Source organism: Gasterosteus aculeatus, chromosome 10 (genome assembly GCF_964276395.1).
Source record: "Gasterosteus aculeatus chromosome 10, fGasAcu3.hap1.1, whole genome shotgun sequence".
Taxonomy (NCBI): domain Eukaryota; kingdom Metazoa; phylum Chordata; class Actinopteri; order Perciformes; family Gasterosteidae; genus Gasterosteus; species Gasterosteus aculeatus.
In genome coordinates, this window is record NC_135697.1 from 11,487,351 (window position 1) to 11,515,331 (window position 27,981).

Consider the following 27,981-nt stretch of genomic DNA (forward strand, 5'->3'; position numbering starts at 1 on the left):
ACACACCTAGAGGGGTTTATCGTCAGAGTGGAAACACAGGACAGACCTTCACTTAGAGACTCATAATGGGCCATTTCCTGCTCTGCTCAGTTATTATTTGAGTTTACGAGTTTGTGGTGTAACTTAATGTTTGTGGGAGTAAACAAAGGAGTTTTGACATCAAAAACATCGGTGGTAAACAGAACTTTTGTCAAGAAGTCTGGATGTGGAATGGCCTGGGGAAAAAAAGTATCCCAGAACGGTAATTAATGTTGTGTCTCAGTTCATATAAATTCTGTAAAATGTCTGTAAACTTCACAGAACTCGGGTTAACTAAGTATCTGTTCACACATATACTATAAAAATGTAATTAACTTCTCTTTTGGCTTGTCCCTCTGGGAGGTCAGAGGTTATGGTTGGACCCAGAACAATATACATGTGTTATCAGAGATCCATTTTAACTGAAGTTGTCGTTCCTTCATGACGCTTGTATGTGTCCAGTGTGCTGCTGCAGAGCAGCCAGAGTTGTTCTCACTGAATAAATCTTACTCCTCCTCTGGCTCCGTCCTTCGTTGGGCGGTAGGCGCACTGCCAAATCTCTCCAGCCACCACCACTGTAAATCTGAAACGAGACACTCCTCTCCCGTTCTCCCTTTCTCTCTCCTTGACCCTTTTCTCCCCCATTTCCATCTCAGGAAATGGGGGAGAGTGGACGAACAACGGGTGTGACTAAAGCCAATTTTACTGTGCACGCCTTGAGTGCATTGGCGACACCGTCAGTTTTCAGGGTGTTGCCAATGAGACTAATTCATAGTTGAAAACGTGAGAGGGAGGGAGTCAGCGGGAAGCCGAGGGAGTGAGGGAGATGAGTTTAACTCCTGACCCGTCTCCCTCTTCTTCATTGTGTCACTGGGAATCCGTCTGCCTTTCTTTCCTCCTCCCTCGACACCCGGAGGCCGACTCATTGGGTTCACTCATACCCACCTGCCCCTCCATCCCGCCCTCTGATTAGCTGGACACTTTAGCCGACGGGGTGTGTGTCATGGGGTGTCTACGCGGCCGGGTGGAGGGCTGTGAGAGGTGCACGGGGGGTGGATGTGTGAAAGGTGGGGTTCATATATCTCCCTCCTCGCCCCTTTTGCTCCAAACCTCCCACTCACCCGACCACTGCCTCGAGGCCTCAACTCCTCCTTTCCAAATGAACCTCCACCGGCACGCTGAAACGCTCATTGCGGGGTCCCCCCCCCCTCCGTCACCCATGTCAGCACCTTGCCTCAGCCCCCTCCAGTCTGAGTAATGTCTGTGTTTATTTTCCAAAAGAAGGTCACCCACTCTCTGCTGTGTGTTTTGAGGGTGCCATGTTTCATTTGTGTTAACGCTCATATTCAGAACTCTGGTGGATGTTTAGAAGTAGGAAAGAATCAGGAACTGAAGCCACCACTTGATGATGATGATGATGATGATGATGATGACGAGATTGTTGATGGCAATGTAGAGGGGCAGCGTGCTTAAAGCACTTTGTCATTTCAGGCTCTTCCACATGAAGGTATATTACTCGGTGTTTTGTTCTTGTGTAAATCTTAACCTCCAGTTTTTTCTCCTTTCAGATTGTAAAAAATATGTTCCTACATGACAGTGTGCCAGAACTGCTGCATTAAACTCATAATGGCCTCCCAATACATTTCCTCTTGTATATTGTTACCAATTGACACTACAAAGGACAGTGTTTGTGATCACATTTAAGTGGAGCTCCACTGTTTAAAGTGATGACTCAGTACAAAAGGTTCAGCTTGAGGATTCTTGGTATTCTTACTCATCAATCAATGTTTTTATTCTAGCTGCATATAAATCCTTTTGAGAAACACATGTTGGAGTCACATGATGCTTAAGAGCTCACTTCTCTGACATGACTTAAAAATAAAAGTTTATATACAAATAAATAGCTACAGAGGATCTCTTTTAAATGGTTGCAAGGCTTAAAACACCATTACAGCTCAAGTTCACACTGACATCAGATGACCAGACCGTATACAGATGATTATGGTTATAATGATTATAAACTACGGCCTTGGTTGATTTCCGATGCTGAACAAGCCTTTACCCATATAGCTTTTAATTTTTTTGCTCTCTTCAGCATCCATCTCTAAACTCATTGGAAGATCTCCGTCTCTCTCTTTTCACGCTGAACACGTTTGTCACATGTGGTCTTTTGTAATTAACGTCACCCTGTTAGCCAGAGTTGGCGGACGGATCACTGAAAAGGGGACTTTCTTTCATCTTCTCGTAGATGACTTTATAAGCGTTTTTCCAGCTCTAACGTACACTTTATAAGCCACCCAGGATTTGCTCCTTCTACTTCTACTTCTTCTTTCCTCCTCTCTTTCCAAAATGGACCTTCAGTCATAAAATTAACATGGATTTAGTTGTGTCCTGGGTATTGTTGTGCCAAGCTACAGGACTAAACATGAGGTCATTTTTTCCAGACGCGTTTGTCTTTTTTTTTTCTTCTACCTTTTGGCTTATTTACTTTTCTGTGGTTTTGGAGGAGGTTGCAACTGAAAGTCTGATGATAAGCCGTGTGCGTTCCCCTTCTTACCCCTCCCCTTATTACTCCATCCACTCCATTTCTACTCCTACCTCAAATATAATACCCAAAAGGAACAGGAAGCGGTAAAAAACACTTTGCTTTTACGTTTGCTCGTTGTTCCACAGTAAATCCCTGTGTTGACTTTCACACTTATGTGGAAACGTTCTTTTGATTTAGCCTCAGTCTTTCAATGCAAACTAAAAGTCTCTGTGGATGATATTAATGTCATAATAGCTGCATACAGTTAAGATTAAAAACTTATTTTTTTGTTTTACCTTTTGTCCTTTCCATATTTCCCCAGCGCTTTGGGTGTAGGAGTTTGGTCTGAACACTGTCTAGACGTCTGTGAGCCTCCCATTAACTCCTGGTTACATTGAGCCCTATTAATCTTACCGGCCGCGGCAGTCACACACACACACACACACACACACACACACACACACACACACACACAATTAAAAACAACCATTTAAACTGACAACAAATGAAGCTGGTTTTGTTTCCCTCAGCTCATAAAAAAAGAATATGGTGGACTGTCGGTCTATTATCTGTGAAAAACACAATATTTTAAGAAAGCATCAGCATTTGTATGCATTTCGATGGCTTTTCTAGCGAGAAGTATTTTACTTTCATAATCTTCTACCAGAGAATGTAGAAGACCTTCTGTTTATTAGTTTCTAGTGCACGTAGTTGCAAGGCAATATAAATGAATAGGCCAAAATAAAATGTGGTATTATCATGATTTTGGGGAGAAAGCGTGAGAATACCACGTTGGTCCACAACGTAGCTATTACGCGTTTTGCTGTGAGAGAAAAGCTCAATGGAAGGACAGTACCAGACAGTGAAAAGAAAATGTTTTGTGATTTCACCTCCCACCGAGGAACACACACATACGGAGAGAAGTCCGATGATCAAACCTTTAGATACCTGAGGTAGGGATAACAGGCGTTTGAAACTACACACACACATAGCCTAACACAAGCAAGTGAAATGATGTCCCAACAAACACCCGTGTATCGTTGCCATGGTGACTGAGGGCAGGACTGTGGGTGTCGGGTACCAAGGAAACAAACTAACTATGGGAATCCAACTCTCCAACCAGTACAATGTTTACTTTTGGGGTTAGCTGTGTGTGTGTGTGTGTGCGCCCGTATGAGCTCGTGTAAACACGTGTGTGAACCCCGATCCCTTGGGAAAGGGTTTAATGCCGGAGCCTGTCTGACTCCGTGTGAGGCTTACCTGGGGAAGCATTAAAAAAAAAAGAAAAAAGGAGAGATGCAAAACAGAAGTGCCAAAAAATCCCTCAGAAATGCCTTTGAAAAGGCCATAAAGAGATTTCATGGATGTCAGCGGGCCTGTGAGAGATGGGCCTTGATACGACTCAGGCCGGCCCGCGTCGGAGGATATATGGCCACGGTTGCACGGCCCTGACTGGTGGAATACTTAACGTTTTATGACCCGCTGCCATTTGGGGCTCAGGGACAGCGCAGAGTGCCAACCACATAACTAATTAGGCCTGGCCGACGGGGCTGTGCGTGGACGGGGATTTGCGGACGTGGAGTGTCCGCATGGGTGAGTCAGTGAGTGTGCGGCATGGGTTGTTACGAGCGTGTGTGTCTGTACGTCCTGAACCTGAAGCATTGCGTCAGTCAGCCGATTGTTCCCCATAAAGACTTCAGAGCTTTTTTTTTCCGCGTACGAGCCGAGCGGATTGGAACATTTGACGAAGAGGAGATAGTGTCACGCGGCCAATCTACACACATTAACACTGGCGCACATCACAGGCCGCTCCTCGAGAGGCAGTCAGAGGTGAATGAACAGATAGTCTGGCCCGCTTAACGAAAACAACACTCCTCCTATTGTCCCCCACTCTCTTCTTCTAATCTCCAGTGGACGATCATGAAGATAAATGGCCGAGCATAGATATGAGAGTCCAGTGGCGAGGGAGAGGGGGGCGGGGGGGTGGAGGGGGGGTTGCAGGAGTGGAATGTGTGTGAACTGCACACCGCCTCCTATAAATCAGGGAGACAAGTAGGAGGAAGAGAGAAAGCAGGGCAGTGGGGGGGGATGGGGGAGGGGGGGGAGTCAGCGCGAGGGAGTGATAAGGCGGAGGCAAGACAAGATGAATGCGTGGTGATGGAGGGAGGGGGTACAGGTGCACATGGGCCGCGCTGGATTCGGGCAAAAGTCTGATAAAGACGGAGAGGGGGGTGGGCGGGGGTCATGGGAGGACACGCGGTATCAAACATTTAAAGTACACTTGAACTTTTAAGATCACTGTTAAATGTCTTCAGTCTTGCAGTTGAATCGGGGTTGTTTGCAACGACTTTGTGGTCATAAGTACTGTGGACAATACAAACTGAGTTACGCGTCCTCGAAAGTGTAAAATTGTGGTAACATTAACTGATGTGTATTTTGTGTGCGCAAGCAGGGCTCGCCAATTTCAATGAGTTAGTTCACTTACGGCTTAAATCTTATTTCTTTACCGTATTTTAAATAAGTACTTGTAGTTTGTAACCGGGTCTTTAAATGGTCAATTGTTCATTTCCGATTTAAGATCAAACACTAGACGGTTAATGCTGGTCTTAATGCTAAACTGCAGCTTCACAGCGAACATATACATGCGCGACAGGAATCTATGTTCACGTCAAACTCTTAATCTCATTTAATTAACTCTTAAGTTTGCATTTCTGTCAAATCATCGAGGTTTTAAATGGCAGCACAGAGGTGCGTGATCCGGTGTGACAGATAAAGATGAGCAAAGTTAATTGCAGCTCCTTATCTGTCCTCTTTAGGAGGATCCCGATAAGCTCTCCTACTCTTAGCACCTTACAACTAATGAGACCCCCCTCCGAAGGCAGGATGTGTGTGTAAGTGTGTGTGAGGGGGAGAAAACACTAAGATCTTCAGGCAGTCTCTCAGGGCTTTATCAGCTGACACCAACTGGTCAGCATGAAAGAGTTTGTTGTGGGAGGGAATATGTGACAAAGAACAGGAAATCTTTGCATTAAAAACCTTACAGGGAGAATTTCTTCTAACAGATGCATTGCAGAGTTGTATGCTGGAGACTTTTGCAGACCCACCTCTTCTTCAGTTATTTTGAATAAACAAATTATTGGTCTTTAGAAATACCTCTGAATGGAAGCAGGGTGAACAGTTTAAAGAATGAGCATGTTAATTGGGATGATTTAATGTCCATTTCTGTTGGTTTTCAAAGTTCACATTCATGTGAAAAGAAACAACGCAACACTAAAGAAAGATCTAAAAAATCTCCCTGTCCTTTTCAGGACAATCTTTTCAGAAGAGTGGATACAGAGAAGTAATATCAACATGTGGCTCTAAAATCAATGCACTACACCAGCCCCTCTACTCTCAACACGTTGTTTAAAAATATGGAGGTTCACATGGTTTCATTGGTGTTTTAATGGCTGTGAAGACGTTTTGCTCCCCCCACAGGCGGCAAAAGAGAGCTGCAATCCAACAACGACTAGTGGGTCAAGTCCGCTTCCATCATGTCATGTGATTTTCCACAACATTCTTCTGCAAGCCTGAACCTCCGATCAAGTGATTTCAGGGGAGCTCAGAAGCTCCTGCTCGCCAAAAAAAAGGCGTTTAGTTGTTATGTCACGCCTGTATTTTCCTCCAGAGCCACCGTTGTCATTTCAATGGTGTCTCACACACACATAATTGAATCTTTTTCCAAACAGAAGATCCTTTTTTCTTCTTCCTACTTCAAGTCACTTTTCCTCTTCTTTTTGGACTTCGGTGGTTCCGGAGCGGCATTTAAACTAGATGTGACATCTAAAGGAGTTTCACGTCTTCTCTTTTTGCTCGGCTTGTCACTGAGGTAACCGCTGGAGTCACTGCCGGGAACCGCCATAGTAGAGAGTTCAACCTCCTCCTCCTCTTCTTTCATGTGTTTTTGCTTCTTCTTTTTCTTCTTCTTTTTCTCACCAGCTTCATCACCATTCTCTGCCGTGTTTGTTCCGTTCAGCTGCGGTGATGTGCTGCCATCAACTTGGCAAGAGGATGGACTCGTCACACTGTCTTTGAGGATGGTTTTCTTTTTGGGGGTGTTTTTGGAAGACTCTTCGGTGGATTCTGGCCGGTCTTCAGGGACGCCCGTCCCCGAGGCCTCGCTCATAGCCAGCAGCTCCTGCACCCTGAAAGCCACACAGAACACACACTGAGATCAATCGAGGGCTTTACGCACAGCTCTGAAAACATTAAGCAACCAGTTCAAACGACGAAAACCGGCGAGACCAAGAAAGGCGTCAATGTTTTTACTGTTGGATTTCAAATAATTGGAATCTAAATATCTTTGGCAACCCGAAGGACATCATCGGTATTCTACCAAATGTCTCAGATTTTATAGACTTAACGAAACCAAACACAAGCAAGCTGTATAACAACGTGAAGAATATGCCGTCTTCAACCATCCACCCCTTTCTTCCTGAACCGCTTGAGGCAGGCGGCACGAGTCGGACACTGACAGAAGTAGCGGTCAGAGCGCACTAGCCGAGATGTTCTGATCCAGGAAGCAGACATGATCAATACGTGTGCTTCTCTGGGAGAATTACCATGCGCAGGACTTTACATCGAGAAAAACAGAGAGCAGATGTTTTGACGCACATCATACACCCGCTACGACAGGTGAACCGCTCGCTTCGGAAATTAGGAGGACAAACTGCTTTGCCTGCAGTACCTTTAATTATTCACTCCATCTAGGAAAAGCGAACGTTCTGTAGTTCCTGGATCAAGAAGAGCTGAATTTTTGAGCCTGCCCGGCGGCTACTTCTTAAATCAAGGCAACGAGAGAACCCAGATTAGTTGCCCCACTCCCCTGTCCAACCACCACCGTCCACACTCACCTGGTCCTCTCCATCCGCCCTCTGATCAGCAGCACCCCCGCAGTGTCGGCGTCAAGAGCGGTCACCTCAAACTCCATCTCCGATCCGATCCTCGGCCCCGCGTCCCGCCATGTCGGCACGGAAACCAGGTTGGGCCTGGGGATGCTGGCGTTGAAGCAGCCGTGCACCAGGCAGCCCACGTGGCCGACCCCCAGTTTATTCACTCTGCCCTGCGGGAAACAAAACGCAGAAGAGATTTAATTAGGTTGCGTAACAGTGGACCACAAATAAACAACGCAAATGGCTGTGAGGGGGTATTTGGGGTAACAGTAAACCCTACCACCAGTTTCTGTCCATTCAGGGGCTCAAAGGTGATGAAGTTGGCCTCTATGTCCATGTGGATGTAGCCGCTGTCATCGTAGATGTTTCCATGGTGACCCACTATCCTGATGTTTTCATAGGCCACGGGAACTCCTTGTAGACTGAAGAGTCAAACAACAAACACCAAGTTGAATTAGTTTCATAGTGAGCGTGATGAATGCACATCTATGGTGAAATAAGACATGCAGATTGTGATGTAAAATGTGCCTTGTCTTCGACGTCTGAAGACACACTCACAGAAATCATAGCAATTGCTCGATTAATAGCTTTATTTTGTATACTTGCATTTAGGTAGTAGTGAATTAAAGTAACTTTCCACCCAATCACTCAACTAAAAAAAACAAAACAAAACTGACGTCTTTGCTAAAAGCAGCCGCGTCATAGGAGAATAGAAGCGTCCGGTGCCGTCACCTTTGGGAGAACTTGAGCAGCTCGGCTTCCAGCTCCTCCTGTATGCCGGTCCTCTTCTTGTTCAGGTACACCGGCGGCAGGGCGACGTGTCTCCGGTGCGCGCTCATGACCAGGCACGAGTACGGCGTCGACATCAGCTCGGAGGCGGCCTCGAACGACGGGATGCAGGAGGCGAAGGCGCCCGGCGCCAAGGACGTTTCGGTCGGTCGGGCTCCGGCTTCGGCGGTGGGTGTTACGGCGGACATGTTCGCGTGTTTTGGGTCGTCTTCAGCGTGCTCGAAGTTGGCCATGCTGTTCGGGGAGACCGGAAAACGGAAGACGCGCTAAATTCCGGTTTGAAGGAAGGCGAAGCAGCTGTAAGACTTGTTTGTATACCGCCGCCTGCCGGCCAGGAGGGGAACCGCACTCAAAAATGAACTAAAAACACAGTGAGGCTCCAGCATAAAAAATGAATCGATTTACCTAATAGCAGTTATGTTGCGTATTTAATGAACACCACTTCAAACAAGAATAAACAGCAATGTTTTGTCCCAATTATATTTAAAAAAAAATAAAGCAATAACTGATTGCAACTCATCCTGTTGGCCTGTATGTGTGGCAAACACCCTTCAGCGGTTAGATTATTAACTAATAGCCATGTAGAAGCATTAAAATATTGTTTGTTGTGGTAGATAAAAAAAAAAGGTTTATTTGTAAAATCTTAATCCATTGCGCTGCTTTCAAATGCAAAGCGCCATTGAAGCCCCCCAGAGGCCGCTGAATGCCCCAGATTCACTTTAAGGCAATTGGAAAAAATTTCCTACTCAATACATATAATCAAACTAAATTGTGTGTAATAAGAGATGATCCTTTAATCCATCATGGTGACATTGTACACACTGCACAGGGAAGGTGGAAGATAGGGGCCCACCCAGGAGGAAAAACCTGTGATTCACCTGGTACAGTCACGGCTATAAGAAACATTCACGGACAAAAAACTTCTGGCACTCTTCAGGACATGGTTTTGAAACAAATGTGTTTTTGAAGTGACATGACTGGACAGTGTATTCATGCCTGACATGAATCCTTAATGAAGGCACTGACTATTTGCATGCCCTTTGATAACTGCAGGGTGGGCACCAAGGATGCTGCAAAGCTGTTCATCTGATAAGTGACGCTCATTGATTCTGTATCCTGTTCTCACCTACGGTGGCACATTAATCTCATTAGGGTGACCTGAGGGGTCATTTAGAGCCACTAATGCACGCGCACACTGTCTTTCCCTCACACACACACACACACACACGCACGCACTGTCTAATATAGTGTTACTGCTTTCTGACAGAGCAGCACCACAGGAAGTCACACTATTCAGCATTTCACACTCACACACACACACACACACACACGCACACGCACACGCACACACACACATACAATGTAGCGCAGAGATGGCGCTCTTTTAGGGGCCACGGACCACTCCTAACTGCTGTCTCGGTGATACATTGTGACGTGGTTTCTGAGTCGGAAAGAGCAACCAGTGGCTTCTGCATCTGTTAGGGTTAGTTGTCGGAGCAATTGTAAATCTTCATCGGAGGTCACAGCTGTGTTTCTGTCCGTGTGCGTGCATGGGAGTTGGGTGTATGATGTTGTATCCAGTCAAATGTTGCTGAAAAGAATATTGCACTAAATACCACTGAAATAATCCATGCAATATAAGCCATTCTGATTTGATATATGTTTAATTAAATTCACTTTATAAGAAGCATTTATAAAAATATCTTTTCTCTATAGATACAACTATACTAATATACAAGCATGGATATACAATACAGAACATTGCGCATCACTGTATTTCATACCAAACCATTCCAGTATCGGATAATACATACAGTTTATATCTCAGGATATACGTTCCATAAACCCATAACGACAGACAGAGGGACTAAATAAAGTGAGACTGAAATTAAAAATTACATTGAGGCATCATTGGAAAAAATCCAATACTTCACTGCAGATGTTTGACATCCGAATTACGCCCCAAACGGCTGCTCTCCATCCCGACTTTGGTTTCAGTATTTCTTGGATATCCATCTAGGTTTGAACCTGTGTTTGCATAATCATTCAGAAGCACAAACGCCTCCCTCTTGCTTTCAAAATGTCCTGCTTTCCATCCGACGGTAGAGAAAAAAAGGTTTCAAGCTGAGAGACCTGGCTTTGCTCTCTGCACCCAGGATATAGTAACAAAGAACCAGCTGTCTTACAGCAAGACATTTGTGAACTGTCTTTGTTTCGGTGTGTGCAAGACGCCCCTCGGTGGCACTTAGTCACGGTGATGCTGGGGCGTGTCCGTTGTAGGAGATCTGAGGAATGCCGTTGCTGGAGTTGTCCAAGATCTCCTATTGGGGGACACACACACACACACACACACACATACAAATACACTACCTTAACACACACTCCCCAAACACAAACTTCTAAATCCTCTTAGGTGATGAAAGACACATTTTCCATAAAATGTTCGAGCCAAAGGCCACACTGCCCGACAAGCCCCTGCTCTCGCCTCCCACCTTCTCGGCCATCTCATGCGAGTGGTGTAGCGAGTGTTCCCGCTCAAGGAACATCCTCTGCTGCTCCGAGCTCGCCAGACGACAGGTGAGCCACGTGGATAAGGTGCAGGAGGAGATCCCTGGGAAAGACACGGAGGAGGGAAAGTCGCTGAAGAAACGAGGGATAGTTCTTTATTTTAAGGAAACAGTGGGCTGTCTCATCATTTGCATCTCATGCTGTCTTAGCCATGCTGGTGTTGTGCCTCGCTATGTTGCTGGGTCCATCATTTAGTTAAGGTGCAATTAACAGTCCTGACAAGTTAAAAGCTTTACTTTTAATTCAAACCATTGTATATAACTATGCTCTTTAAAAACAATCCTACGTGCTTAGCGTGTGTGTTCAGCTGTGTTGCATTTCTTCACTTTGTAGCGTCATGTTTACCCAGGCAGGCCAAAGTCATGGCCGCCAGATGGATGGAGTGCATGGAGTCTGGTCGTTTGTTCAGCGCCCGGACAAACTGGAAGTTGAGAATCCCACCAATCAGACCACAGATACAGCAGGCCGAAAATAGTATCATCTGAGGGACGGACACGGAGAGAACGGTTAAAGTTGATGCAAATAGCAGAATTTACATCTTATCAAGACAACTGCAAGCTAACTGTCAAAATGTGACCCACTGTCTCTTTCAGAAGTATTGCACCGCTTAAATAAACTGGCATCACTTACTTGTTTTTGTACTTGTGCGTGTGTTAGATGGTTGGGGAGGTTTACTTTCAGTATTTAATTAATCATGTTTTATGGATTACCTCCTTAGAACAATAAAAAAGCAGTTGGACAACAACATCTGATGGCAAAAAGACCACAGTTTCCGGTACTTCTCAATCAAAATAATAAAATACAATCAATTTAATTCAACTCTGCGTCTATTTTGCATGCACGCACGTTTGTGTTTGTCTATTGTGTCAGGGGTTCAGGTTCTCGCTTATTGCTGTAAAGATGCCTTTAGTGCCTTCAACTATATGGAAAAGGGCTTCTCCGATTTCAGTCATTACCCGGGGAAGTGTGGAACGCGGCTGGCAGGACTCCGGAGCCAAACCAACCTAATGCAATCATCACCCCCTCAGGCAAACAAGGAAAGAGGGGATGGAAATAGACGAGGAGAGGAAGATGGAGAGAGTGAGAGCATTTGAAAAAAATACGACCGTGGAGGATTAGATTCAACAGAGAAGGACGAGAAAGATGAAAAAAGGAAAGTGACGAGGTTGAGGATGGCGACGTGCGGCGATGGATGGGGATGGATACGGTGAGACAGAGGGAGAGAAAAGGTTGAGGGATGTCTCTGTTACAGCAGAATGTGCTGACATTGATCCGTCGTTAGCGCCCTCCCTCCCCGCAGGAGACAGAGGGAGTCTGAGAGAAACACGAGGACTCGGACACAGAGAGACTGCGACGGGATCGCCGAGCAGAGAACGACAGAGAAGAGGAGAGGTGACTGCGCGTCTCCTCTGGTTTCCCTCAGACGGCTTTCTCAGAGTACACTGTACGCACCTGCAGGGCCGAACAACGGGCGACAGGTCTTCCAGGTCTTCCAGCCAGCGGGCAGTTATCTTAGCTTAGCTCAAACAGAAAAAACACGAGAACAAAACTCCAGCAACAGTTTATAGAACAACAAACCAATCAAGTGCACTTTAGGTGTTGCTGGAGTTTAGACCTCCTCTGACTTGCTGCTTTCTCAATGCCCGTTGAAAGTAAGGAACATGTGGCAGCCCACGGGCGCAGCACTCTGGACAGCGCCTCAACAGAGCAGCACCAAGGGCAGGGGCACCAACGAGCAAGAGGTCAGGTGGCCAAAAGGGGAAACACCCCGCCCCCTCAGGAGACAACGAGCGGCCCAGCTGCAGCTCGTAAGGCTGATGAAGGTTGGCCACACTATAAAAGACCAACCAGCCCAACGGCCTGGCAGACAAGACGTGAGTAGAAGCTGGCTTCACGGTGAGGTTTGGGCGCATGTTAAAGCCTGTTTTTTGTGCTTCCTGCAGAAAGGGGACTGAAGGCCGAACGAACCCGCTGAACCGAACCCTCTAAAGAGGAAGAACTCATTTTTCCCTAAATCGTACCCTTTTCCTGTGCAACTAGACGTGTATCTGAGTCCGGTGATTCCACCCACACCCGTTGGTTGCCACAAACATTTCCCCAGAAACCCCTGCTTCATATTTGGATATTTGGATAAGTGTGGATTTATTCCTTTAAAATGGGTTTGACTGTTTCATATAATCGTGAGGTCCATTTGCTGGAGCAGGAAAATGCCATTTATAGAATGAGACCAGAAACCCATACTAAAGGGCAATAACGAAAGGCTAGTGGGAAACAGAGGACCTAAATATCATGCACTCACAATAAGACCTGTCCTCTTGCGAGCACACAGCAATCCGCACATCCCACAGACCAGAAACTGGAAAGAGAGAGGGAACAACAAACAAGTAAATAAGCAGTTTCAAAAGTTGCAGTCTTAGGAAAATTGCTGGTTAGGAAAATTATATTTAATTGAATCTATTTGTATTCCTCCCCAAGCTAACGACCGGAAAAGGGTGAACGTGTTCTTTACACTCTGTGATTCAGATGCAACTTTCTCCCTCTAAAAATAGAGCGAGTCTTCTAGCAGGAAGCCACGTTGTCCTGGATGTCAATGATTCAGACTGAACGGGAACAGCGCAGCGGCGTATTGCGCTGGCAGAATAAGCTGGGGTCGTTTAATAAGATGCAAGCTGCATTGTTTTGCTGAAAGTTTCTGCAAGAGTGATTCAATCTTGTTTTCCAATTCTGTTTTTTTTGCTTTTAATTTGCAGTGTGAATGATGTTTTTAATCAATGTATTTATTTTAAGACAACCTGAAATCAACTTCAGTTAAAGTTAAGAGCAAGGAGCACTTACTATACAGAGCTTTCTGCCGGTGGCCTTCTTCAGTGGATGAAGTTCAATAGATTACGTCTGGACAAAAAGATCACTGAATAGAACTATTTTTGTCCAGTTACTAAATTTCATAATTACATTATTAGACATAAATAACTAATCACGTGAGGGTTTTCAGTTTCTCAGTTTCACTTCTACATGATTTGTTTTATTCCTATAAATAAAAGCATGTGATACATATAACGTTTTTTTCTCCTCATGTGTCAATAAAGGCAAATGTTAAGGACTGATTAAATAAAGTTCGGCCTTTTAATTTAGAAATTTAGTTAACAATTTTGGAAATGATTTAAAGTAATTCAGTTACATTAATGTGCAAAGAAACATAATTCCTGACAAATTTAAGATGTAAGCGAGGATCCCTTTTACAGAAGAACGTTTGTTACCTACGTCAAGGATGGCGTACAACAGTGTAAATTACCAGTTTTGGTAATTGTAAAGGTTGTGATAACTAACATTTGGGTAATCACAAGTCACAGCAGCTAAAGAAACAGCTTGCAGCCGTGAGGTTACAAACAAGCCTGTCATGTTGCATGTAACAGCTTTGCAGACAGACACAAACACAAAACCTGCCTTACCTGCATTGAAGTACTTCAAACAAGGTTGTATATGTGAGAATTGTGAGTATCAATGACAAAGAGTCCGAGAGAGAGTTAGTGATTAATATTAGATAAACAAGCATCAGTATGAACAGAACTCAATGTTGTTGGCTTAAATATAATAACAAAAAAAGTTTTTCCTGTGCTCTCTCGCACACTCAAAAATGTAGCTTAACAGAGTCTTCAACCCAAAAAAGCCTGAATTTATGTTGAATTATGAGGTTATTTAGAGCTTCATTTTTTTCCATTGTTAGATAAATTAGATTTGATGGATTTCTATGAAACACAAAGTTAATATCTTACATTCAAAAACATAACAAAACAACAGTAACCCTTAGCAGGATGGCTTTACATCTCATTCAAAGGTGGCATAGAAGATACTCATCCTCCCTGAAAGTAGATAAAGATCAAGTTCGGTCAAAGGTTTCTCTACCGGAACGTACACAGAGTCCGCTCCACACCGGGGACGCGTCGCCCTGCTGCGGCTTGTGGTGGCCCCGGACCCAGCTGATGCCAACGGCCCCCAGGACGATGCTCGCCACGCCGAGTCCCACCTCCACCACGGACAGCAGGAGCAGGCTCCACAGGATCTTGCGGCTGGAGCACATCCTGCCCCGGGCATCTCTCCAGCTGCAACAGGGGGCGGGCGGATGGGCGAGAGGGGAGCCCGCTTCCCGGTGGTCCGGCGGCGGCTCTGCTGCTTCGTTATGCCCGGCTAGAAAAAGAGGGGTTATCCGTGAAGAATATGTCCGAAATGGAGTCCACAAAGCCGGAGGAGGGAAAGCTGGTTCTGCGCTTGCGATGTTGGTGTTTTTTTAAAGAGAGAGTTCCTCTGCTTGCTGAAGTGCGTCTGCCTTGCCGGACGCTGTCCAAGGTACTTAACCACCACTGCAAACACACACACACACACACACACACACACACACACACACACACACACACACACACACACACACACACACACACACACACACACACACACACACACACACACACACACACGCGCGCAGACACACACGCGCAGACACACACGATCCAAGAGACCACGAGTCTCAGCCTCCGCCCACATGGGGAACCAATCAAACTCCATAAAGTCGAAAGTCGTCATTGTTGATACAAGGATGGAGTTAAACATTGTGACTTAAAGTAAGGTGAGCACTGAAACGAGTGAGCACTGAAACGAGTTAGGTAATAATAAAGAACAGGATGCAAAGCAGAATCAAATAAAATAGGATCAAAGCTTAAATGGACTAAAACTAAATAAATTGAGTAATGTGAATGACAACTTTTCTGGGAGTTTTGAGCTACGAAGTGAGTGGATCAAGTAGCACTGAATTGGGATTATAAAACTCCATTACGCATCAAAGGGGTTTACTCAAAATAGATATTTAACAAAAAACGTATTTCTCAGTTGCTTTCTGTCAGTCAACCAGCTCAATCCGCTGGTCTGATGGTATCTGGATCTCTAGGTCGGCAGCCCTATTCAGTCTATCCGGCAGTCGACTGGATTTCCTTGTGCTTGGTTGGAATAACATAGATGTCTGCTAGAGGGAGACATCACACCTCAGAATGAATGAAAAAAAGGTAAACAAATGGGTTTATTAATTGAAATGTCACCAAACACTATTAGGCTGAGACTGAAGACGAACACCGGCACACAGGATATCTGCAATTAATCATCATAGATCCAAAAACAGGGTTACAAACAAGAGAACAATTGGTATTATCAAAAAGTCATTTAGTCGCTTATACAGTGACAATGAATGAGTGACCGATGTGAAAGAGTTTCTAATTCAACGACCTGTAAAATAGAGCTCAGTGGTGGATCTATATTCTCTTTCACTTTTTGAACTTAAAGAACAAATATTATATATTATGGCCCTGTTGAATTGAAAAAATAAATAAAAGAATTGCGAATAAGACACAGGGCTGTTTTCCTTGTCATTAAAAGCTTTGGAGATACCTTCAACCATGAGAAAAGCCAAGAGTTGCACAGATTCTAAAGACGACTGGTATTCCTCTGAATAGATACTGATTTGTGTTGTCAAACGTTTCAGAGGAATAATAACAGTGTTACAATGAGAGCCACATGTACAGATCAGGTACAGCTCTGTAATTCCTGTAAATACTGACGTGAAGACAGGCCTGGCAGATGGCGTGTGCGAACCTGTGCTTCTCATCAGTAGGATGACGTCTCGCAGTGAAGAATTGCCGCCAATTAAAGTATCTCATATAAGCCTCATTGTCCTTATCCAGCTTCTGGAGGAACTGAGCTAGTGCTAAGGCATCAGGAAAGTCGTTTACATGTATGAAGGACGCACTATGGACATAATCCTCATAGTTCTTTCTCGGTGGGCCCAAAACTATCGGCACAGTGCCGGCCGCGAGAGGTCCATTGAACGTTTCTGTAATGTAGTCTCTGTTGATTGAACTCTCAAAGGAAAGGTAGAATTTGCAGCTGCTAATAGTCCGGAAATAGTTGTCGCCTTTGACAGAGGAGCTGTGGAAAACATCTACCTTGATGTGTTTTATTAGCTCTCTGTAGTAGCTGTATCTCTCCCCTGACTTTGTGACGAGGTCTTCATCATCCACAATCCAACAAAGCAATCGTTCCTTTTTGGGCAGTACAAAATCTCCATCTGAATTCTTCTTCTGAGTAAGTTGCCAGCGGACCTGGATATCCGCATCCTTCCTGTAGCTCAAGGTTAAGTTAAAAAGGCCTTGGACGCCTTCTATTCTGCTTGTGTTTTTGTGGGTGCCGTTGTTGAACCAGATCCACCTCTGGAACTTTGGGCGAGGTGAGGTGGGAAGGTTGGAGAGGTCATCCTGAATAGCCGTGTGAAACACCAAGACGTTATGAGCTTTGGAGTATAAGGATCTATCGTCTGTGAGGGTGCAGTCGTCAATCTGGAAAAGCGTCTTACAGTCTTTGAAGTCAAACCTTTTGTTTTCAGGCCAGAACCACAGCAGCATGAGAGGCTTGTCTGTCTTTGCGGACAGTTGATCTGAATGAATCGGAGGAGGCCGACATTTTGGAGATGGAGATGACCGCCAATACATCAAAACCAGGGCTACGATTCCAGCCAGGAAGATAATGCCTCGTAAAACATTAAGGCCAGTGGCCATTTTACACCTGTAAGAAGAGAGGAATTCCTTTAATCAATGGCAACACCCACAGGAATGTTTTAATTCTCAAAGAAGTAGCAGAGAGAGAGTTCAAAGAAGTAAAAAACACACTAGCAGGTATGAAGTCATTCACATAGAGCTGTATTTATTTGCGATATCAAACGTGAACAAATGTAAGCTGGTGACCATAATATAAAGCTACAGGGTCCGTATATTAAGGACCTTGAGGATATGATTTGACAAAACATTCGATGAACAGTGAAGAACGGTTTTGTGATCACCACTTGAATAAAACATTCTGTTTCTCACCGTTGTATGAGGACCGAGTATGTCGGCTCGAGGTCTCTTCCTGGTGTGCAAGTAGGTCAACTGCCGTCGTCGCCCTTTGAACAACAGGTAACCGTCTGTAGATTGATGATAGTGATCAGATTCACAGTGTCGTCCACACAAATAGAATGAACAAACTGCTCAACAGCCCATGTTAAAGTTGTGTCCTCTGAGCACAGATGGAAAACCTCCCCCGCAAAAACAAATGGGAGCCAAGGGTTGATTACAAAGTGGATATTCGGGTTCAACGAGTCAAACCTACTTCCTTCAGATGTCCTGTAGAACAGAGTACAACCTTCTGAAAAACGTGTTGTAGACGAGTGTAGAAATGATTGTATTCAGGGCTGTAGTGGAGGGTAAACGCACGTAAACGCCGTTTACGCACCTGGAATTTTGGAAATAGCGTTTACGCACCTATAAATAGCGTTTATGCACCTATAAATAGCGTTTACGCACCTCAAAGTTCCTTGCGCCTTGTATTGGAATAATCCGAAATAAACTTGGTGTAATTTTAAAACAGCTAAGACTACGTTTCCTATTGTTGAACATATAAACGCCGTAGTCTGAATCCTTTTCATCAGCGCCGTATTACGGTCTGACCATCCAATCAGTGCCTTGCGGCTGCAGCAGTGACCAATCAGGATCCAGGAGGCACACACACGTTGTGGATCAGCCCAGCGGTCCAACAGCCCAACCTTTCTTACCTCACGGACCGGTTTCATGTCAGACAATATTTCGCGGACTGGTCGAGAAGGACCGACGGGGGGGTGTAGTAGTCGTTGCTGGCGGAACGACCGACGGGGGGTAGTCGTCGCGCGCTCTGTGTTCGCTGGTCGTGCACGGTAAAAGGACAAGAAAAACGCCTGGTGACGCGCGCACATAATTAGGAGAAAATCCAGTCAATGTTCAAAGGCTCTGCCTTCCCTGTCATCATGAGCGGGGAGCAAAGCTGTTGCTTCACTAAATAGGCCTATATGCGTAATCAATTATTTGAAGTCATGAAAGGTGTAGAGTAGCCTGTAAGCGTTAGAAAACAAGTCAGTTCTCAATGTGAAAACAAAACATGCTGTAGGCTATTTATGATGACATAGGTAGTACATGAGTGTTCCTTTAACTTATGTTGTCAGTGTAATTGACAGGCTGCTTAACTGGTTAACTCTTAAATTCAACATATTTTTTCAGGCAGTGAGAGGACAGCCAATGATGCAGAGAGCACATGAGAGGAGAAACACCAGGTACAATAGAGAGAAAAGCACGGGTTCATGGCTCCTTTGTGCAAGGCAGGACCTGACGTGGAGGACAAGGAGGCCCTCTGGGCACTACTGTAAAAAGGAGACTCCGTATGTAGATAGTTCTTAATCTGCAATTGTCTTGTTGTGTTGACATACTTTTCTTTACTGTTTTCTTAAATTTAATAAACTACTAACACATTTATTCATTGTCATTGATTGTATATGACTTTTACTGATAACATAATGCAATATAGCCAGGACAGCCTTACAGAGTCGCGACGCTTTGAGTTGCGTTGCTTCGCATCGCGTCGAGGTCTGTATGATCACAAAATTCAGAGTTTACCCACCTCTAATTTTACCACTACAGCACTGATTGTATTTAACTCCCTCGCAACAGCTAAAAAGTTAAATAGACCTGCATGATTCATCTCATCCTTCCTAAATGAAATACAAGATAATGGGTGAGATAATCACAGACAACTGCAGTTAACGTGTTGAATAAACACATAAAAGGATACAGAAGGCTGGCAAAAAAAGACATCCATGTGTAGTTTTTTAGATAGATGTATAGTTTATTCATCCCCCGGGAGGGGAAGTTGCGTGTAGCAGCAGGTAAGGTTACATTTTAGACATAAAGGACGTAAAAGTATTCCGGATGGAATTAAAAAGGCTCAATATATACACAACAAAATAATGGTCCAGAACATATTCAATTAAAATTTAAGAATTAAATAGAAAAAACGAGTGCACAAAATACAACTATTTGTATCTATCTGGAAAGACAAATCGGTTGTAAACCACAGGTGCGGTCACCAGCTTGACAGGTAGAACTCGATCTGTGCCACTTGTCCCCCACACTGCACTGCCACACTACATTTACCCATTGTCTGCGGTCATGAACACACCTCAAAGTCAACATTTCAAAAGGACACGTTGCAACTCCAAAATGGAGTGTGAGCAGTGTAAGCTTGTTGAAGACCATGTTTTGAAAGTTCAAAGCATTATAGGCTTTGTAAGGAACAGGGGATGTCCACAAAGTGTAATGTGAGTCCAAGAGACCTCTTTACAGTACAAACCTTTGCGAACAGTTTACAGTTGCTTGTTCAGTATAGTTTACTTCACCTGTTGAAGCAGTATAGTATAATAATATTGTGTATATATCCATCCCCAAGATGGTCACATAACCAAGGATCTGGTCATGTTTGTGTATGTGTTTATCTGTTTTACCAGGACACCAGTATATTTTATTTAATAATTTAGTCCCCACATGACTAACATCATGTGCATCCCCATCGATCTTCTCCCACAAGGTGGTTTTGCAAAAAAAAACCTGACAAGCTGAACACAACCTGACAAAAGCCTCTTTATCTGCATCTCACCTGGTCCTACTTGTTCATCTATCAGCAAGGCACAAAGAGGGACATGCCAGAGATTAACATTGTGAAATGTGCTTTAGCTTCAGAAAACACACTGAACCTTTCAGTGAGGGAGGACCACAGGTTGAGAAAGTAAGAGTTTGAAGGAGGTTATCAATGTTTATGTTACTAATATTAACAAAAGAGGCCGGCGTGGTGGTCAGCACTGTCGCCTCACAGCAAGAAGGTCCTGGGTTCGACTCTGCCCAGTGGCCTTTCTGTGTGGAGTCTGCATGTTCTCCCTGTCTGCGTGGGGTCTCTCTGGGTACTCTGGCTTCCTCCCACAGTTTCATGCCTCGGGTGCTCCTGGGTTAACTTTACTTCCGGCCTTGTCCTGTCATCTCCTGTGATTGTCTGCCGTGTCATGATTGTTTCCACCTGTGTCCAATTACCTGCACCTTCCCAGTGCATTTAAGCCATGTGTGTCTCTTGTTCCTTGTTGCGTCATTACTGAATGTTTTAGTGATGTGTCAGTCGTGAACGATTCGTTCATTTTGAACGAATCCTTACAAGGACTCGAGAGTAACCAGTCCAAAAAAAGATTAGTTCATTTTCTCGTGGCCACGCATCGGGACTTGCATAGGCTCAATGAACGAACGGGACTTGCATAGGCTCAACAAAGGAATCATTGACTCGAAGGCTCGGTTGGCAGATGAACGAAACATTGACCCGAAGACACGGTCGGGAGGTGAATTTATCTTACTACTAAAAAACACCAGAGATCCCCAATTATGTTATAAAAATCTGTAAAACAGTGTTATGTGCTGGCCTATTAGAATATGCAGTCAGGCTAGCTGCTGTCTACATATTCAGCAGCAAGATAGCTATATAAATGCAACGTGTTCATTTTCAATTTGTGTGTGTGTGCATACAAAAATACAGAGACTATCACACTTTAGGATTGCAAAGCAAAGTATTTGAATTCCTCCTAATTCTTCTGCCTCTGATTTATGGGTATTGTAGTTTTAAGGCTTGTCTACGAAGCTAAAATTACGGATAAAACATTTATCCAAGACTACCCTAAAAAACTTCCACAACAGTTTTCAGCAAGTGACTGCTTCGGTTTGGAGAAGCTTTAAACACCTCACAAACTACAAGCCCAAAACCCCGCCCACTCCATGAATGACCTCCGCCTGGCAGACGAGCTGAACAAGTTCTACTGCATATTTGATAGATGTCCTGACTCCATCCTCCACAGCTCCATCAACCTCCACCTGACAAAAGTCTCTCAGCTTCACATGCCCGACTCCACCTGCAAGTGGATCACTGACTTCATGTATGACAGGAAGCAGCACGTGAAGCTGGGGAAACATGTCTCAGCCTCTCGGACCATCAGAACCAGTTCCCCTCTTCGCTCTTTGCCCACCGCTCTTCCTGTACACCATCAGCTGCACCTTCTCATTGGACTGATCTCTGGTGGGGATGAGTCCGCCTACAAGTCTGACCATCTGGTGACGTGGTGCAACCAAAACAACCTGGAGCTCAACTGCTGGGCGGGTCTTCTCAATCCTCCAATCATGAGTGGGGGATGTCACAGCCTGCTCTGCATATATTTAACTTACACACATGAGGTTGCCGACGGCAGCCGTAACAGACTCCCCCGTCACAGCTGTGGATTCCTTCACCAAGAAGGCTCAGCAGAGGCTGTTCTTCCTGAGGCAGCTGAAGAAATTCATCCCTCCAAAGACGATGATGGTGCACTTCTACACGGCCATCATCGAGTCCATCCTCTGCTTCTCTATCACCGTCTGGTACGCTGCAGCCACAGCCAAGGACAAGGGCAGGCTGCAGCGTGTCATCCGCTCTGCAGAGAGGGTGATCAGCTGCCATCTGCCGTCCCTGCAGGACTTGTTCGCTTCTAGAACCCTGAATTGAGTTAAAAAGATTGTTCCCAACCCCTCTCACCCCGGACAAAACCTGTTTGTGTCACGGTGTGGTTCACTTCCTGTTGTATTTTGTAGTTTTCTGCCACTCGTGTCCCCGGGTAACTTCACTTCCTGCCTTGTCCCGTCATCCCCTGTGATCGTCTAATAGTTTCCACCTGTGTCCAATCACCTGCACCTCCCTTGTGTATTTAAGCCGTGTGTCTCCTGTGTCACTTGTCGCGTCATTGTCTCTTGTTGTGGATGTCTGTAGTTTCCGGCCTGCTGTTTTTCCTCCCGGTTCCTGTGTTTTTGGCTTTTGACTATTAAAGTCCTTTTTGTTTCCCGCAAGTCTGCGTTTGAGTCCTGCCTCCCACCCGCGCCCCAGACAGAATGACGCGACCAAGAAAGGAAGTTTTTTCAACCCGTCTGGCAATGGGCGGTCCCAGGAGTCTCCAGCGGGCTGCTCGTAATGGGGGAACGGTCCTCCCGGGGGTTCCAGCTGGGTACCTGTACTACTCCGTCTCCCCATCTGGAGCCCTCAGTAGGCATCTGGGTCACCATCCGCCGCCCACCACATGGTCCCCAGAGGAGGAGGCCATTTCGTGGTCGTCCGGCAGCGATTCTCACTGGGAGCGGGTAATGGACCTTGCGGTCCGACTCCAGGCCTCCTATGCTCCCCACGCTCGGCCGCAGCGCACAATGTCCAGCGCTGGGCCGCAGCGACGTCCCGACCCCGCTCGGTCGCAGCGCACAATGTCCAGCGCTGGGCCGCAGCGACGTCCCGACCCCGCTCGGTCGCAGCGCAAAATGTCCCGCGCTGGGCCGCAGCAGATTCCCGTCCCGGCCTCCTGACCCAAGCCCATGACCCCTGATCCGACGCCACGATCCAGGTCCACGACCCCCGAGCCAGCGCCACGATCCATGTCCCCGACCCCCGAGCCAGTGCCACGATCCATGCCCCCGGTACCGGCCCCACGATCCATGCCCCCGACCCCCGAGCCAGTGCCACGATCCATGCCCCCGGTACCGCCCCCACGTTCCATGCCCCCGACCCGACCAGTACCGGCCCCACGTTCCATGCCCCCGACCCGACCAGTACCGGCCCCACGTTCCATGCCCCCGACCCGACCAGTACCGGCCCCACGTTCCATGCCCCCGACCCGACCAGTACCGGCCCCACGTTTCATGCCCCCGACTCGGCCAGTCCCTGCTCCGAGACTCTCAGCCATGACCCCGACTCGGCCTGTCCCCGCTCCGAGACTCACGCCCCCAGTCCCCGCTCCGAGACTCAGGCTCCCTCCCTCCCATCCCATGGTCCTCTCCCACCCTCCCGTTGGTGATTTGAGGGCCGTCTGGGATCCGGCCGTTGAGGGGGGGGGCTACGGGGTGGGTTATGGGGGGGGCTGAGCAGCCGACGGCGGAGGTGTTCCGTGTCCCCGAGCCGACGGCGACTACTACGGAGGTGTTCCGTGTCCCCGAGCTGGCGCCGACGACTGCTGACGTGGTCCGTGTCCTCGAGCCGCCGCCGACCCCTCCGGAGGTTTCCCGTGTCCCCGAGCCTGCAATTCCAGAGACGTTCCGGAGCCGGCCAAATGGCCGTCCGTCGGGCCGACCACCGGAGGCTCCCCGGCAGTGTGCCTATCCGCTAGGCCGACCCCCAGAGGCTCCCCGGTCGCTTGGCCGCCCGCCAGAGTTTCCCGGGTGGTCCGACCAACGTCTCGGGTTCCCCCCCCCCCCCCCCCCCCACCCCTTGTTTCGCTCTGGTGTGCGCCGCCTGGAAGTCGGCCCTTGAGGGGGGGGTACTGTCACGGCGTGGTTCACTTCCTGTTGTGTTTTGTAGTTTTCTGCCACTCGTGTCCCCGGGTAACTTCACTTCCTGCCTTGTCCCGTCGTCCCCTGTGATCGTCTAATAGTTTCCACCTGTGTCCAATCACCTGCACCTCCCTTGTGTATTTAAGCCGTGTGTCTCCTGTGTCACTTGTCGCGTCATTGTCTCTTGTTGTGGATGTCTGTAGTTTCCGGCCTGCTGTTTTTCCTCCCGGTTCCTGTGTTTTTGGCTTTTGACTATTAAAGTCCTTTTTGTTTCCCGCAAGTCTGAGTTTGAGTCCTGCCTCCCACCCGCGCCCCTGACAGTTTGTGCCCCTTCCATCTGGCAGGAGGCTGAGGTCCATCAGGACCAAGACCTCCCGCCACATAAACAGTTTCTTCCCGTCGGCAGTCAGGCGCATAAACAAAGCCCGAGTCCCCCACTGACTGACTCTAACATCCCACCGGTGACTCCCTTCACACTCCACATGCACATAAACATAAATTGTCACTTTCTGTTAGCTGGTGCACTTTATTTGACTTTTTTCAACTTGTATTCCTTTATTTTTAAACTAACCCATAGTATTATATTTTATTTCATTCCTGTTGCACTATGTCGTCTTATCGGTCTTGTTGTCCATTGTCAACTGTCTGCTGTTTTGCATCAACCGCCAAGACAAATTCCTTGTATGTCTGACATATTTTGGTATTACATGTTCCTGATTCCTTATAGGTTAATAGAAAATGGTGTCCATAACATACAAAATGTTGTCCATAACATAAAGCTGCAGTGTCATTACATTATCCAGGACAGCAAGGATATGTTTTGACAAAACATTTACTGAATGGGGAAATGCTTCTTTCTACTGCCTCAGTACTATTAGTACTTTTTATTTTAGCCAATGCAATTGCACGTTGTTGTTGGACCATAAAGAACGCATTACTTCAAAAACCACCAAGACTTTCAAGTTGTGACAGTTATTTAGCATTTAAAATATTTTTTAAGGTAATATGATTCATTATAATATTAATATGAATTAGTATAGTGAACGAAGGCCAGAACAACAGCAGTAGAATAGATATCCCAAAAATAATTACTTTGTATTGCTAAAGTTTTAGAGATCAAACCGTCAATATTCACATCACCACTGAATAAATATATTCCTTTCTTACCGTTTTAGGTGGTGGGCCAACTGTGACAGCTGTGTGACACTTCAGCACAGTCAAATACCTTGGATAACCTTCCAAAGTCAGCGAGAAAATACTGTTGTCATACTTTGAACAACCTTCTGTAGATGGATGATTGTGATCAGATTCACAGTGTCGTCCATACAAAGAATCAATGAACGATCCGCACAACAGCCCAGGTTGAAGTTGTGTACTCAAGCACCTACGTATGGAAAACTCTGCCTGCAAAAACAAATGAGAGGCAAGGGGCGTGTACAAATAGAACTTCTAGTCAAACCTACTTCCTTATGAGCTCCTGTAAAAGGATTTGAGATGCACCTTCTGAGAAATGTGTAGGAGTGTAGAAATGATTGTATTACCTCAGAAGTTTTAGTCTGAATTTTAATCCCCTCTCTATGAACTGCTAAAAAGTTGAATGATCAGTAGATCCTTGTCATCCTTCTTAAATAACATAAAAACATTTCAACCGTTTGTGGCACACACAACACAATAAGCACACAATTTTTGTGCTGCTCTACAGTCTTATCCGGGGACTCTTCCTTCTCCGTCTCCACATGAGTAAAACCATGTACATCCATATCCATCTGCTCCCACCCTGAGGTGGGTTTGTAAAAAAAGGAAATAAAAGCCAGAATGAACATTTAACACAACTAACACGCTGAACACAACCTGATAAAAGCCTCTTTGTTTGCATCCCAACTGGTCCAACTTGTTCATCTAGCAGCAAGGCAAAAAGAGGAACATACAAAGGAACTAACTAACTAACTTCAGAAAACACGCTGAATCATTCAGTGGGGGAGGACTACAGGTTGAAAGGAAGAGTTTGAAGGAGGTTATCCAAATGTTAATATTACTAACATTAACAAAAGAACAATACCGGCTAGCTGCTTCTACCTTTTTTTTACAGCCTTCAAGCTAAGCTAATTTTCTAAAAAAGGGACAATACATTCCAAAAATGTACAATAATTCCAGTTCATCACATGTACTTGAAAACAGAATACACTCTGCATAATACTTATGTATTTATCCACATGGTTGAGCAACACCAAGGGACGTTCTCTTTAATGTTTTCATTTAAAGTACCACTGATAAAGGTCGTGCATTACATGGTATTCCCTGTCTCTCGACATGTGTTTGCAGGCGAGGCAGATAGGCTGAATGAATTCATTTTGGGTCGACAGCAGGTGAGGGGTGGCTGTGAAGAACTTTCTCCACTCAAAGTAACGTGCGTACGCCTCGTCCTTCATGTCCAGCAGAAAGGCCGCCAGTGACTTTGCATCGGGGAAATCATTTACGTGGATGAAGGCGTCGGCGGGAAGGAATTGATCATAGTTTTCTCTCGGCGGACCCAAAACTACAGGGACCGTCCCCGCCACGAGGGGCCCGTTGACCTTCTCGGTGATGTAGTCTCTGTGGATCGAGTTCTCAAATGAGAGGTAAAACTTACAGCTAGCAATTGTTGAGTAGTACTCATCATAACTTAAAACATTCCCAGTATAGGCTCTACCAAAGACACTGATGTTGATGTGTTTGGATAGTTCACGATAATATTGTTCTCTCACAGCTGTTCCTGTTTGAGGGTTATTGTTACTGACTATCCAGCACACTAGTTTGTCTTTCTTGGGCAAAACAAAGTCCTCCTTCGCTTCAGTCTCTCTGATCGTGAGATCATTCCTCACATTGATGTCAGCGTATCTTCTGTAGCTCAACGTTAAGTTGAACAGGTTGACCAGACCCGGTACCTTCCCTGTGTTTGTCGGCGATTCCACATGGAACCAAATCCACTTCTGAAAAGCTGGACGTGGCTCCTGTGGCATGTTGTCCAAATTCCAGGCTATGTTCTTTTGGTAGAAAATGACTCCATGTGCCTTGCTGTAGAGGGATCTATCATCTGTCAGAACACAGCTATCAATTTGGAAGTTGGTTGAGCAAATTTTGAAGTCAAACCTCACACCGAGGGGCCAGAACCACAGCAGGACTATGGGCTTCTCATTTGGTTTCACGTCTTGATGATTTTCCGCAGGTGCGTATTTAGGGGAACAAACAGGGGACGCAGGCTCTAAATAGAGGAAGAATGGCAAAATAGAGCCAAAGAGGCAGATAGCAACTATATTTGTTATCCACCATGTTTTCTTGGAATCTGGTATCTTCATCTGTGGAAGTAGAGAGTGAAGCAAAGAATTAGATATCTACATTATCTCAGAAGTTGTGGGAAATAAGAGTTTAATCATCAGTCAAAAAGATTAACAAATCATGACTTTAGATGTCATAACATCAGAGGATTGGTGGATAGATCCAACAAAAAGTGATCTTTCAGCCAGGAGACCTCTGTTCATTCCACATGTGGAAATAGAAGACAATGGAGATTCACCTTTCATGTAACGGCGCTTCCATAGTTATTTTAGCTCAAAAAACAATCAAACAAACAAAAGTAGTTTTGTTACCTAAACCTAACTTTATGTGTACTGTAAAGACTGTAATTTATTTTGCAAAGACTGTATCATGTTATGACCATGAACTGGCATTTGTTTACAGATTTGATAAAAAAAGATTTCGAAATTTACTGCATTCTCTTCATTTTCCCTTTGTGTGTGGTTTATACATAAATACAGACACTATCACAATTAAGGATTGCAAGAACAATAGCAAAGCATTAATTCTTCTACCTGGGTATTGTAGTTTTAAGGATTGTCTACTAAGCTAAATTTATGGATAAAGC

At 45.6% G+C, this 27,981-nt stretch overlaps 4 protein-coding genes across 4 annotated transcripts; all 4 read right to left on the minus strand.

Moving 5' to 3' along the window:
- Nucleotides 1-5,740: 5,740 nt before the first annotated feature.
- On the minus strand, nucleotides 5,741-8,713 carry polr1f (RNA polymerase I subunit F). Its single transcript, XM_040188939.2, has 4 exons — nucleotides 8,209-8,713; nucleotides 7,757-7,898; nucleotides 7,438-7,646; nucleotides 5,741-6,729 (listed from the first exon to the last, which is right to left on the minus strand). Exons 1-4 carry the CDS (start codon nucleotides 8,496-8,498, stop codon nucleotides 6,294-6,296), a joined length of 1,077 nt encoding a protein of 358 aa, XP_040044873.2. The 5' UTR covers nucleotides 8,499-8,713; the 3' UTR covers nucleotides 5,741-6,293.
- Nucleotides 8,714-9,910: 1,197 nt separating this feature from the next.
- On the minus strand, nucleotides 9,911-15,321 carry tmem196 (transmembrane protein 196). Its single transcript, XM_040188940.2, has 5 exons — nucleotides 14,747-15,321; nucleotides 13,133-13,189; nucleotides 11,179-11,314; nucleotides 10,758-10,876; nucleotides 9,911-10,586 (listed from the first exon to the last, which is right to left on the minus strand). The coding sequence occupies exons 1-5, from the start codon at nucleotides 14,909-14,911 to the stop codon at nucleotides 10,515-10,517; spliced, it is 549 nt and encodes a 182-aa protein (XP_040044874.1). The 5' UTR covers nucleotides 14,912-15,321; the 3' UTR covers nucleotides 9,911-10,514.
- A 567-nt stretch (nucleotides 15,322-15,888) lies between these two features.
- LOC144382926 (4-galactosyl-N-acetylglucosaminide 3-alpha-L-fucosyltransferase 9-like) lies at nucleotides 15,889-17,429 on the minus strand. The gene has a single exon (XM_078081744.1). The coding sequence runs from the start codon at nucleotides 17,427-17,429 to the stop codon at nucleotides 16,377-16,379; it is 1,053 nt and encodes a 350-aa protein (XP_077937870.1). The 3' UTR covers nucleotides 15,889-16,376.
- LOC120826554 (4-galactosyl-N-acetylglucosaminide 3-alpha-L-fucosyltransferase 9) lies at nucleotides 15,889-27,596 on the minus strand. The gene is made up of 3 exons (XM_040188942.2): nucleotides 25,248-27,596; nucleotides 17,739-17,833; nucleotides 15,889-17,436 (listed from the first exon to the last, which is right to left on the minus strand). The coding sequence occupies exon 1, from the start codon at nucleotides 27,413-27,415 to the stop codon at nucleotides 26,333-26,335; it is 1,083 nt and encodes a 360-aa protein (XP_040044876.2). The 5' UTR covers nucleotides 27,416-27,596; the 3' UTR covers nucleotides 15,889-17,436; nucleotides 17,739-17,833; nucleotides 25,248-26,332.
- Nucleotides 27,597-27,981: the final 385 nt, after the last annotated feature.

What these genes read in the sequence shown, in the direction of transcription:
- polr1f (XM_040188939.2), bottom strand. Translation starts at nt 8,498, where the DNA reads ATGGCCAACTTCGAGCACGCTGAAGACGACCCAAAACACGCGAACATG. An exon ending in CTGCTCAAGTTCTCCCAAAG is followed by an intron (nt 7,899 to 8,208) that starts GTGACGGCACCG and finishes TTGACTCTTCAG; the next exon opens with TCTACAAGGAGTTCCCGTGG. An exon ending in TGAATGGACAGAAACTGGTG is followed by an intron (nt 7,647 to 7,756) that starts GTAGGGTTTACT and finishes TGTTTCCCGCAG; the next exon opens with GGCAGAGTGAATAAACTGGG.
- LOC144382926 (XM_078081744.1), bottom strand. Translation starts at nt 17,429, where the DNA reads ATGGCCACTGGCCTTAATGTTTTACGAGGCATTATCTTCCTGGCTGGA.
- LOC120826554 (XM_040188942.2), bottom strand. Translation starts at nt 27,415, where the DNA reads ATGAAGATACCAGATTCCAAGAAAACATGGTGGATAACAAATATAGTT.
- tmem196 (XM_040188940.2), bottom strand. Translation starts at nt 14,911, where the DNA reads ATGTGCTCCAGCCGCAAGATCCTGTGGAGCCTGCTCCTGCTGTCCGTG. An exon ending in CGGTGTGGAGCGGACTCTGT is followed by an intron (nt 13,190 to 14,746) that starts GTACGTTCCGGT and finishes CTCTCTTTCCAG; the next exon opens with TTTCTGGTCTGTGGGATGTG. An exon ending in CGCATGAGATGGCCGAGAAG is followed by an intron (nt 10,587 to 10,757) that starts GTGGGAGGCGAG and finishes GTCCCCCAATAG; the next exon opens with GAGATCTTGGACAACTCCAG.